The 13,605-nt window shown below is 40.8% G+C and overlaps 1 protein-coding gene and 1 long non-coding RNA gene across 2 annotated transcripts in view; one reads left to right on the plus strand and one right to left on the minus strand.

The window, feature by feature from the left end:
• The window catches only part of LOC145439778 (uncharacterized), a 148,173-nt gene extending 143,022 nt beyond the window's left edge, over positions 1 to 5,151 (minus strand). The window contains exons 1-2 of the mRNA XM_080317398.1: positions 5,032 to 5,151; positions 4,668 to 4,814 (exon numbers count right to left, since the gene is read on the minus strand). Coding sequence (XP_080173524.1) covers positions 4,668 to 4,814; positions 5,032 to 5,107 — 223 coding nt within the window. The 5' untranslated portion in view covers positions 5,108 to 5,151. The remainder of the gene's footprint in view (positions 1 to 4,667; positions 4,815 to 5,031) is intronic.
• Positions 1 to 13,605, plus strand: part of LOC145439795 (uncharacterized) — a 135,133-nt gene that overhangs the window by 119,236 nt on the left and 2,292 nt on the right. Inside the window, exons 2-3 of the long non-coding RNA XR_013915357.1 lie at positions 960 to 11,096; positions 11,573 to 11,909. This is a non-coding gene — a long non-coding RNA (uncharacterized LOC145439795). The remainder of the gene's footprint in view (positions 1 to 959; positions 11,097 to 11,572; positions 11,910 to 13,605) is intronic.

Raw genomic sequence — 13,605 nt, forward strand, 5'->3', positions numbered from 1 at the left:
GCAGCCGTGGATTATACCAGTGGTTCTCAACCTTTTTCGCCTCGCGCACCGGTAAAATTTCAAAAAATGTCTGGCGGACCGGTGAACTGTCAAAATTGAAATGAAGCCAAAATGTAAAGTATGCAACCGTTTTTTTGCAATTATATGATGCTAGAGAGTGACATTTGGAGGGTTTTGATCGTATTTAATTATATTCATGATGGCATCCATGTGATTTTATGGTAGTGAGTCTGCCGACTCGAGGTAAAATTGCCTTGTCCAGATAAACGTGCTATCGCCGAGAGTCGTTTACAGTCTTTCGCGCCGAAGGCCGTGGGTTTAAACGGCCACGTCCACTCCAATGATATTCTTCTCTTTGACAATATCAAGAGAAGAAGCGTATCGGAGTCAAACCAAGCACCTTGTCGTGCTACCTTGCTTATTGCCCGCTGCCACCAGACGCAGGCTACTCTGGCAACTACGAATACAATGCGTGCCGCAAGAAAACGCATTACAGCAGCTATACCGGCCATCCGCAAATCCGGGCCGAAAAAGCACTTCGTCAGTCCACCGCCAAAATCGTTGGTCTTGGATCCCCACAGGGCAATAAGCCAAATTTCCGGGGGCTTCGCCCCAAGACCCTACACTTGGGTGGATGTTTTCACCTGTACTGGTGATCACATCCATTCTACTCACCGTAAGCAGAGAGTTTACGTAGCTTATCGCGACAATAGCGAAAATTTTCGATCATTCACGACTGAAGCGGTTTTCTCGCGGTCGAATTTTTGCCCAAAATTTCGGAGTCCCATATGTTAACCTAAACTTCATTATGTGTGGATACGTCGTGGTGCGGTAATGGCTGACGCCGAAATGCCTATAAATCATGCGTATTTCTCGGAGAAGGGCACCTAATAAGCAAGACATTTAGGGACACTAAATCGTGCAAAGCCTGAAAAGAAATTTAAAAATGTTGGAAAAAGTTTCAAATATAACGTTATGATTCATGTTCATTTGCGAAATAATTTTGGGCCCTTTTCAAGCTCGGCCCCTCTCCAATTGAGCGGTTTGGGGTGCCCCAGTTACGGTCCTGCACAAAATAAATGAATCGAAAACCAATGATCAAACTGCGCTGTTTAGCGATGCGAGTGAGCTCGTATCTGTTCTGTATTTGTCGCTCTCATGTCGTCAAATGAAACGTCTTGAACCTTAAGTCAACTCGAACATGTTTTCAGCCCTAATGTTACCTCACGAAGTATTGAATCAGTTTAAAATTAGATGTTTTATTTATTTTATCGAAGGACAAGCCTTCAGCATTGCATCTTGAAATTAAAGTATAAAATTGTAATATACCTCGCGGACCGGCAGGAATGTCGTCGCGGACCGGCAGTTGAGAACCACTGGATTATACCACTGCGCTATCTCGCCACAGAATTAGGCTACCTACATGTAGAGCTGGGACACGTAATTCATAATTATAACCTCTGTTATCTAGGTATAATTACTTTAGTGTATGTTGTTATTTCGTGATTTCCGATTTGTTATATAATCAAACGATATTGTAGTGGCTCAAGCGTAGCAGACTAGAAAAAAAAACTTTCGTGAGACGCACAAACAAATTGTCATGTCTTATCTGACAGCATGTCTAGCAACTCAAGTTGTAAATTAACAGGGTCAGTGGCCACATTAACTACAATAGGACTTGAAAACATTTTCATCACGGGGAAAAAGCATTAATTCCGTCAATGCGGCCGTTGAACTTAACAATCAAGTCAAATGATTCATTGGTTTGATGACACCACCTGCACTTAATTAAGTCTGATGATGAGCAGACTTAAATTTGAGTGACGATCCAAACGCATTTGAGTGTGAGCATACTTTTTGACGTGAGTTGAGTAACGAAATCGTTGCCGAGTAGAGAATCGCTACTCGACAGCAAAGGAATTGGTCTCCACCCTTAATTATAAACTCCAGATTCCAAGCCAAGCAAGTGTAATTTTTGAAAATCAATTTTTTTGTTTGTTCTAAATTGATTTTATAATGTTTTTGTTGGGTTTTCCAACGTCAATGGGAGCCGCAAGTAGGCTAGCTCGAAGCCGCTTGTGGCTCTCAGAGCCGCGGTTTGGAATCACTGATCTAGAGAGGATTTTCAAATTAATTAGATCTCTCAAAATAGAAAATACTCTATAACTTATATTGGTTTACGAAATACTTTGTGAGCCCCCTTCGAGCTCGATCCCCACCATATTGGGATATTTGGGGTGCGGTAATTAGGGCCCTGGCAAGAATGCAAATCATTGAGCGCGATAAATTGACCCCTATAAAAATAGACAATGGGTACATTATGACGTAACAAGCAAATGACGCATCTCTTTTAAAGGGAGTTTGTTATCTCATTAGGCCTCTTCAGCGCAATTCATATATTGTCTTCCAACATAGCTTCTAAGATGCAAAATAAATGTAATCGTGAGTAATCGTGATTACTTTTCCAATGTAATCGTAATCGTAATCGACTACTTCCTGATGTTGCTGTAATCGTAATCGTAATCGTAATCGCGTCATTCATAAGTAATCGTAATCGCAATCGATTACAATCATAAAGTAATCACCCCATGTCTGCTGGATAGTATCATTTGAGAGTATTAGATTCTATTTCAAAGTAGTTGGAGTCACAGTAGGATTCAAAGCATTTTAACAAACTCATATTCCAGCCAGTAGCAAATTCCTTGTCTCCGACTTCATAAAGAGAAAGTTTACCGAAACTAAGACTACTACTCCAGGACTGCGACTACACGGCCCTGCATCTAAGAGGATCAAAACGATATTAGGAATATATTCAAGTAACGTTACCATATTCTGATATCCAAAAAATATGTCCCTTTTTACTAGTATTCAATTGAATAGTATATTCATATTGAAATGAGCCCGAATATATATTCGACTGACAATCGTCAGTAACTATAAGAGAGAATTGGAAATATAATCCCATGGCATTTTGTGTTGTCCGTGTACACTGTACAATCGTCTGATTCTCAAAGTCGGGAGGACGTGTATACGAAATCTATGCAATTACTAATATCATTGACGAAATTCCTTCATGAGCTATAGAAAGAATCTTCACGCTCTGCGCGACTGTGTATAAACATAGTTTCTTTTCATAACATAAATACTCGTAATTCCAATGCGTAATAGGTATATAGCATATATATACCAGTGTTGGGATGACTCGAGTCACCTTTTTCGCATGACTTGACTTGACTCGAGTGACTTTGCTAAAATGACTTGACTTGACTCGGAGTATCAGAAATGTGGATTGACTCGTGACTCGGAGCAAAATTCACTAGTCAATTTCAAGTCATCAAGTAATCGGTGTCGATAACAATCACTGTATCTTGCATATTTTCGGATTGTTCGCGAAACGCTGGTGTAACCCGTGACAGCGACCAATCATTCAATGATCGTGCGTTTCACTGAGCCTGGATTGTTCTCTCACAAATAGATTGACCGCAAACGAAGTGATCGATGCTTACAGCTTACGTTGTCGTAAATCTGGTAGTAAAGTGATAAAATAGCAAAATGTCTATTTCCGTTCTCTGTTCTTACCTTAACCAATAAACCTATTGTTTTATCGAAATTGCTTTCGAATATAATTTATATAGTCATCAACCATTGGCGCAAGCTCGAATTGTATCATATCTATTTGTAAATGGGTAATGTATTGCATATTATCAGTTCGTTTCTCTATTCTATATTTTGGCTGGTAACTATAAACTGTGGCTAGGCAACTACGTGATTTAACAGTTCTACGTATATGTGAGTGATACAGCGCCTTCTTGCGTGTATATTTAACTCTATATTCGTTCATCGGTTCGGAATCAATGACCACTCAAACTGTATTTCAGACAGCTAGCAAATTGCAATGACGTAATCATACCTCATACATACTCCGAAAAGGCAATTTGACTTGAAATGTGACTTGACTCGTGACTTGACTTGACTTGACTCGACTTGACTCGAGTCAACTGCAAAAATCGAGTGACTTGACTTGACTCGAGTCACCTTTGACAATGGATTGACTTGACTTGACTCGAGTCAAAATGTGCAATGACTCTAAATGACTCGTGACTCGAAGGTAGTGACTTGATCCCAACACTGATATATACATATATTGGTAATACAATAAATCATTCATTGGTATATGTGGACTCTGCGTTTTTTCGTTCGATTCGAGTCTCTGGCGGATCGTATTATCGTTAGCTTTAACCCAGATGATTTAGGAATCATATTATGTCGCAGAAAGCCGTCGGCATCGGATTAGGATAACGGTAAGTGTAAGGGTTTGGATTAGGGTACGTATTGGGGTTACGGTTAAATTAAGGGTTAGTTTGGGGTTATGTAGTCCCATGTCGAAATTCCCCATGCTGATGATTCTTCCGCTAAACTATTTCCTTTCTTCGTGCAGCATGCTTTAGTATCGGGCTACTGGTACCACTCACATAACGCTGTGGGTTTCATGGCGCATAAATGATGTATCAACATACTGATACCAGGAAAAAATAAAAAATTCTTGACTAGTAGGCCCATGCAGTATATTTTTTCACATATTTTACTATTCAGCGAAAAGGTGCCTGTAAACAGACCGTTCGCCCCAATTGCGAGACCGCATACGAATGAAAACGAATTGCACTCACCGTGGTTCGTGGAAGTCGCTTCTCTATCAGCAACGGTAATGTTAAAGACGACCTTGTTTGCATTGATCTGATCTCCGGTTACGACATTAACAGTGCTCTTTGCGAACTTTAGATTGACATTATCGCCTTCAGCCAAGATTGCGGATCCTAAGACACACGTGATTATTGTAATGTGCGTGAGGTTCCATACATAGCAATATATCATAAAGTATTATGGATTCCATTATGTTCTTCGAATCCTATCGGTATCTTCTTTACACAACGAGTGAAATGCGCTGCATTTAAATAACTCTACATACGTTTGATATGGATTATAATATGAATTTTAAGTTATCTGAGATCAAATACTACAGGCATTACATACTGCTTGTTCCGGATGATAATGATGTAGGAATGACTTCGGCGACACCAAAATTTCGATCTTGACCGCCTTCTGCCATTGTATCGATAACGTGTTGCTAATTAGCCAGCGTATATCACAATACTGAAAATATATATATCAATTAGATTCCATGTCGCATCTTATCTATAAAACAGGCCGACGCTATCAATCTTGATCACTGAGCTATATGACATAGATCTGATAGTCATATTCGAGCAATATGACTTGTCAGCAGTCAGTCAGTGGGTATGGGGTATTATGTAGGGATGGTGTGAATATGAGGTTCACGTTCGCGTTCTGTAACCTCAGAAATTTAGAGGTTCACAAACGAGCCTTGGTATGTTCTGCGCTGTGAACTTTTTTCATATATTACAATTTTCACGTCATTATAAATAACATCGTTGGTCGAAATTTATAGCATTTCAACTGCGGGCCACTCTATGCAAGGCGCTGGCAGCATAAAAATCAACACTAAGCGGGCGTACAACTTGATTTCATATCTTTATTGTATCATAAAAACCAAATCAGTGCGATTGGGGCTTGGGCTACAGCTCATTAACTTGTTAATGGGGTTATATCGGTCAAAAGTAGGGATGGTGTGAATGTGAGGTTCACGTTCGCGTTCTGTGTGTGAACCTCGGAAATGTAAAGGTTCACGTTCAAGAACGAACCTCGGTACGTTCTGCACTGTGAATCTTTTTCATATATTCCAATTTCCACGTCATTATTACGTTTGGTTGAAATTTATTTCATTTCAACTGTGAGTCACTCTATGCGCTAGCAGCATAAAAATCAACACTAAACGAGCCTGCACCTTGACAATCTCAAAATTTTCCCATGCTTGTTACAAAAGTTTACTCGAAATATCCAACTTTCTGTTTGTGAATATTTGGTGACTCTCTGCTGTGAGCTTGACCCGCAATCAAACAACGTCAAGAGCAAAATACGCTAGATGTAGGTAGTCAGCGAATGATGCTTATTCAACCAATCAAAGAAATTGATATCGTTGTCTGATTTAAAAAATCTCTAGCAAGCGTATGCGGTCCATCTCGATTTCACATGTTTATTGTATCATAAAAACCAAATCCGTGCGATAGGGGTGTTGGCTACTGCTGTACGCTACTGCTGTAGGCTATAACCTGGTAATGGGGAGAATCCGGTTTTACACTCTGCTCAAATCATCGTAGCAAACACTCAGACGCCGGATTGTCCGGCCTGGCCTATAGACACAGTTAAGGCGTAAGCTTGTATTCCCTTGCAAGTCCTCATCGAAATTGTTGGCAAAGCAACGAGAGATTACGATTTTATGGGATTATTATATCATTTTATTGTTCCAGTTGATACATTTGTATGAAGTACATTCAGTATGTACTTCAGCATTGTGGCATTATGGTGCCTGAGTCGTCGCTAGGTATCGTGTACATTAATATCTATCACTTCACCGAAATGTAGGGTTGGAATTAGCAATATGACGTCACGTGACGTCATGAGGTTCACGTTCGTGTGAACGCGAAAGGTTCACACCACCCGTAGTGAAAAGTATAGAAACCCGTTTTACACTTTGCTTAATATCAACGCAGCAACAATCAGACGCTGAATACATTGTCTGGTCTGGCCTAGACCGTTCACGCGTAAAAGCTTATATCCCCTTGCAAATTCTCGTCGAAATTTTTGGCAAAGCGACGGAAGATATTGATTTTATCGGAGTATTTTATCATTTGATTGCCCCAGTTGAAACATATGGCGACATTTGAAAAGTCAGTATGTAATTTAGCATTGTGGCATATGTGACCCGAGTCGGACACTCTCCATCAGATCAAATGTTGTTCAGTGCTTGCAACAGCATACGCATACACGGTGGATGACGATGCTTTGTCATTGCGTGACAGGTTTTATCACTTCCGGGTGCAGCACCCTTTCGCTGACGCACAACCCTCGTTAGTTCCTCCATTGTGAAATGAGAATTAAATTCAATGCTGTGCGTAGTTTCTTGTAGAATCGATGGTAGATTCTCAGATTCGAATGTTGCTCGTCTGGTCTCAAACGACTCTTCCAAATGTCGATTTCCACAGACTGAGGCAAAATGACTAGCAAGCTCGTCGGCTATTTGTTTTCTGTCGGTAGCTACGTCACGACCGCATTTGAGTGACTTGATGTTGTTTCACGTCCGATCTCCTGACATCGCTCGAATAACGTGCGAGATCTTTGATACACTTGCGGTTCGATCGAGTGAGCTGCAAAAGGACTGACAATAGTTTCTTTTGTCGATTTGGATTGTCTTTCTAGTGGCGGCGCGGCGACGTTTCAAGTTGACAACATCGTGCATATCGAATGTACAATTCATTTTAAGGAACACTGCCCGTTTTAGCCTGACTGCTTTATAGCACTCCGAGTTCCACCAGGGGAGTCTTGGTTTTCTGAAGGGTCTGGTTAGCGGGATGCTAGCGCTTGCTGCTGCTATTATGGATCGTGAAAGTTCTTCGATCGAAGTCGGCGACTTTTCTCTTTCGGAGACCAACATTTGTTCACATATTTGACTGAAGTGGCCCCAGTTTGCTCTCAAGGGACCGGGTCCTGTGGTAATCGTCTGTATGGCTGATCGCGTGATCAAGATGACTCAAGATCACGTAATGGTCGCTGCCAAAAAGATTTTCCGTGACTACGGTTGTTACTTTCGCTGCCAGGCATTTTGAGGTCACGACTAGATCCAATGAGGTCCGACCCGGCTTCGGAAGAGATAGGTTTATTCTAGTTGGCGACGTCGTGTTTAACACGACCATATCATATCGTTCATATCGATGTAGTAATGGAGATGTCTTCGACACGTGTTCATAGAGCTGCTTTCCCAGAGAGGATGGTGGGCATTGAAATCCCCGCCCAATATAAATTTGATACCGAGTTAGGTAAAACATCATGCATCAGCGAACGAGAGATGTTTCTATTCGGAGGGATATATACGGTCATGATTGTTAGACCTTGGATGGTCAGCGCTTGTGTCTCCATTCGTCTTATCTATTCTATTGGTAATTCAACGTACGGTAGGCCCTATACCATTTCTAATAAAAAAAAACATTTCCAATAAAAAAGCATATGCCACCGCCGTGTATGTTTCGGTCTTTTTTCGGTCCGTGAATTTTCGGTGAATATTTAGTGATGGGTCTCCTGCAGTGCATTCAGATCTGGTTTTGCAAGTATGTCAAAAACATATTTTTTCAGCTCGTTCAATTTTCGGTAAATCTCGCGGCAGTTCCATTGCAAGATTTTCAACTTTTCGAATTTTGATGGTTACAGTCACATTGTGTTAGGTCCATGCCGATTTCACGTTGTGTCAGATTCATGGGTGATGTATTCTCTACTGCAGTCATGACGGTGACGGTGACGTGACAGTGCGGGTAACTGCGAAGTCAACTTCGTTCGCGTGTTGTCCAGCGACGGCATTGCAAGAATTGAGCATGGAAACGCCCAGTTTTGCTTTGGCAGACTGTGTTACGATTGCTTCGATGTCGATTTCTCTATTTTCCGTGACACACATTAATGCATTTTTTATAACTTCTCCGATAAATAGTAAAAAATCTGAAGTGGTGACTGTGATTTATTCTGGATTGCTGGTAGATTGGAAAGGAGTTTTTGTGACCTGGCTGTGCCCAAGTTGGGGCACGAAAGTGTTGCTGTCCTGCGTTACGTTAGCGATGCGTGTCATTTGCGTATGGATAAATGTCGGCGAAGGTGCTAAGACTGGGAATTCGTTATACCATCTTACATCAGGAGGTGTCGAGTTTTGCATGATATGTTTTCTGGCTTCCCAATAATTGATTCCTTGATTAGCTGTTGGCGAGTTGATCTGACTTTCCTATCTGTATCGCTTACAACCTCCATAGCCTGCAGAATGAGATTCACCACGGTTGACGCCTCTATGTATAGCCTATCAGTACAATCTTTGTAATTTAACGATCTCCGCACTTGGTGCACTGTAAGCACTTCGGCCGGCAAAATTTCGACCTGTGACCATACCGATTACAATTGAAACATCTTGAAGGCGGAGTGTTTTACGTCCTGTTCCGAGAGCATGAACCCGATTTTAACCACGGTAGGAATGATTATTGGCGCGAAACAAATCGAAACGGATCGACTCGGTACCGTATCACCATTTGATTTGTAGGAAAACCGACATACAAATACAACGTTTTGGTTAGACAGCTCCTCTTTAATATCGTTATCGGATAAGTCGGTAGGCTACATCAGTTACGACAGCGCATTATTGCATATCAACCAATGCATGCATGTATTGCATGTCAACCAATATCTATCTGGATTGCTAAAAGAACAGAGTGCGGGCGTGTCATAAACAAATATGACCAAAATGAGTTGAAGCCGCGGTTCTTAAAGTATCGGTAGCGAATGGCGAAGGGTGTAATATGTATTGTATATTTATATGTATATAATACTGCTGAACTTCTTGCAGCAAACACTTTTTTTCGCGGTTCAAGCGATATCCTGTGGATATTTTGTGCATATCCGAGTCCACTATGTAGGCTACTAACCAGCAGACGACATGATGCGCAGAAAAGTTGTCACGACATGATTACAATATGACTCGATCTTGAAAATGTGTCGAGCACTGCATTACAAAAGTCGATTTCACGTTGTACCAGGATTTACCTGAGAATCGGTTTATCTGAAAAGTTCAAACTAACATGAAATGTCTGGATAACCTAGTGAAAGGAGAAAAAACTGAGGCCGTTACTGCCACACCCCGACTCATCGTTGGATGGGAAGCAGGATCGAATTGGGAAGAAATTTATTTCGTAAATCAACACAAAGCAGAATCTTTTAGGGCCTATTTGTCCAACTTCGAATTTTTCGCGGTTCGCGCTATATGTTTGTCGCTCAATTTATCAATTTTAATGTGGGCTTCCATCCCCTCCCCCAAAATTTCAGAAATAAAACTAGTTTACAGCAACGAATCTAATTGCATTCACAATTACGAAATAAGGATATATTTGTAGTACCACTTTACGCTGTCGGATACCGTTGCACTGTAAAAAATCTGGTAGATTTACTGGGAAATCTCTGTAAATTTTACCACGAATTACCGGTCGCAGCCAATTACTGTGCGTAGCTTGTCATTTTACATTTTGATATGTAATATTACCTTAATATAGCTGTAAAGTAAGTTACCAGAATTTCTTCGCAAAATTACTGACAGTTACTCGTTACTGCAGTTTACCGGGCTATTGGCAAAATTGATTAGCTTCAAAATCGCCGCAGCCAATGTATACGTAGAACTGAATGTTACTGATATATCATTCTAGAGGTGATTTGACCTGATTGAACCTCGTTTGCGAGACTGGGGTTTGTCATACCAAAATTGTTGGCCCTAGTATCAATTTAAGCTTAGTAGGGTACAAGAAATAACTGACAATCGTAGCTAATGTGGTACACCGTAGCCATATTATATTATAAGGCAATGGCTGTACGGCCAGTCTCGCTGGTTACATTCGTTGTCGCGGATAAGGCTGAAAAGTTGGAAAATTAGTTCAGGATGTATAGTATAATATTGCTCGGGGAAACTAGAAATATCAGCACTGCATGCTCAGCTGACCATTTGTTAATGGCGGACAAGGCGACCTGTAATAGGTTACATTATGTGACTGCTTTTTCTGAGATTCGTAGTAAACAACCAACGCACAACTGTGACATCACAAGCAGCGTCTGGTTAGGTAAGTACAGTAAGTAGTGAAAAACACGTGGAATATATATCAATTTATGCAAAATTAGATGAAAAAAGGGACTATATGCAATGATAAATGTTTCTGTATGGAAAAAAACGACCCAGATCAAACATTGTAACGTGGCCAGTAAATATTATTGGTGTCATGTGTCAGCGGATGAACACCATTTATTTCGAAATCGTTCGAGTGTCGTCTGGCCAGTGGCCATTAGTGAGATTTGAGCAAAGGGTGGAGCGAAGCTTGTTGTGCTTGAAGAAAGTGGACACGATCGTTGAAGATTCCTAGGAATGCTGAATGGAATACGCATCTTAAAAGGTAATACAGTACTACATAGTATTTGTTACCGTGAATATCTGACTCTGCACACCAGCCCTCGATGACTTGGATTTCATGATTGATATATTTCATTCGCCGCATTCTCTGTTCTATTTTGGGATATTTGTCGACATATATAGTGACCACATACTCCGCTGCGGAGGAGTTGTAACTGTTGGCTTGGTAATGTCATATTCGGGCCATAGCATACATATGTTTTCATCCACTGCTGGAATTGTTTGCCACATATGCCACCTTAAATTAGGAACCTTTTGCTTCAATACAGAGATAAAGTCATGAATCTCTGCTATGCCATGTAAAAGGCGGAGCCGTCATCACACAATGTGCCAGTACCGGTACTTCAAAACATGTTATATTTTTGTTAGCCTATTTGTCTTCGTCTTTATAATGTCATGTCCACTGTCCAGGTTAGGAACTTTGCTTTATATAGCGACTTACGCATGAATTCTTTTTAGTGGAACTGCAAGATACTACTTATACAGAAGGAATGAGAACGAGAAAAAGAAACAATTGGAAGTTTGGCCGGTGGTGGAATTAATTCACGTTTTCTTGAGACCACTCGTGTTACTGCATGTCTCCTACTGAAGAATTAGACCTCCACCAGCAATATTTTTCCATCGATAACCACTTCATCGTGATATCATGAATGAATATACAGTTTGTTCCAATGTCGTTTTTGGGATGTGAAGAAAATGTTGCGATATTTTTGCATCGGGTTGCTTTGCGATAGGTATGGATGTACGTGAATTTACAAGCTGGTATGTAATCCTGATTTACAGGGACAGCATGTAGGTTAGGGTTGTTCAGAATTGACCGACTTTCAAAAAGTCCAGGTTTTCAGTCCGATTCCCATGCCTTATACCTTAAAAACATATTCTGGCTACTTTTTTTTGTAACTCATCCCCTGCATCCGTGTGCACATTGAGCTGGAAGAATAGCAGCTGAAAACAGGGGATTCCCCTAAAATCTGAGTGTCACGATTTTACCTAGCCTAGTTAAAGTGACATATAACATGGATTTATGCACCTGTTGCGGTTTGGAGTGCTACAAAACCCCACTATATAAGGCATTCCTAGTTCAGGATATCATTTCCCTGTCCCACACTGCCTTAGAACTGCTCAAAACTACCTAAAACTGATAGTCATTTTGTCGGATCACATATCCTACACCCCTCAAACCTACCCGGCACTGTTCATCAATTTCCTGGAACCCCATATGCAAGAATACAACTGTAAATGTGACATCCACTCACAGCCACATAATAAACATCACAGGAAACGAAAAAATAAGGCAAAGAAAGAGATCAACTTGGCAAAATATTACATAAATCAGGTGGATGAAATGGTTGCTTTCGAGAAATCTGCATATCTGTTCCGGTGATCTTCCACAGCTTGTAGGAGGCTCGCTCGCTGTTTTTTGTCATCCGTTATGAACGCAGCATAGTCGGTATTCAATTTTACCATACACTCTGCTGCATCATTAACTACTTCAACAGTATTCACAAATTCTTGAGCAGTCACGAAATCCGGATCAGTATGCCATTCCGAAACTGGAAGACTCAACCAATCATGTTCCACATGTATAGCATCAAATAGAAACCACGATTCTGGCCCAATCAAATCGACCATACTCATTGACTCTAGAGACAGAGTCAGAGATCAGACTGAGAGGCATACCTCTGCGAAATTTTTCAGGGATTGACATTTTCAGCAATTTAGCAGCCATCGCTTCCTTCAGTTTGTCAGGAATCTTTGGATTAGCCGAGAACATGGTGAATACCACCATTTCCTCAGTTAGATACCAATGATGTTTTCGCAATTTCTTGTATGCCACATCAGCAACAGTGAGATCGCATAATGAAAAGTTTTTCATGTCATGAAGGAATTTGAGATCATTCCAAGATGCGTCACATGCAATACCAGTTTTCAACCAAGCTGGAACATAAAACAAAGCAATGAATGTATTGATTCGTTCCAACTTTTCAATGAACCCTTCAGAATAGTCCATTTGCTCACTCCACATGAACATTTTTTGACAGTACAGGACTTGACTCATCCATCTAGCGCTATGAGTAGCACCAGGCTTGCGAAAACGATGATCAACATATTTGTCATCCAAAATCGCCAAGGTGCCTGTTGCACATTCTCTGTAGTCATCTCTTATCAAGACTTCTTTCTGCTTTCCATCATTGGGTTTCGTCAGTGGAATTATTTCTTGCTTTGCTTCATCAGCTTTCATCGCCGACCAGCTGCCTTCAATAAACTTCAGCGTTTTATAGCTTCTTGATTTATCAATATATATCCACTTCTTCTTGAAGGTATTAAAATCCGTGTTTTCAGGGCCTGTGGTTGTCGATCCAAACAAACACTTCCAAACCTCTCAAATGACCAGTTCATAAATATGATGGCGCCAGCATTGTAGAAAACTTTCCTGTTAATCAATTCTTCAAGTAACGGAACCGCACCTTTGTTTTTACCAGTGTTTGAGG

The sequence above is a fragment of the Botryllus schlosseri genome, chromosome 5, assembly GCF_051294905.1.
Source record: "Botryllus schlosseri isolate E-star chromosome 5, Bs_hap1, whole genome shotgun sequence".
Lineage (NCBI taxonomy): Eukaryota > Metazoa > Chordata > Ascidiacea > Stolidobranchia > Styelidae > Botryllus > Botryllus schlosseri.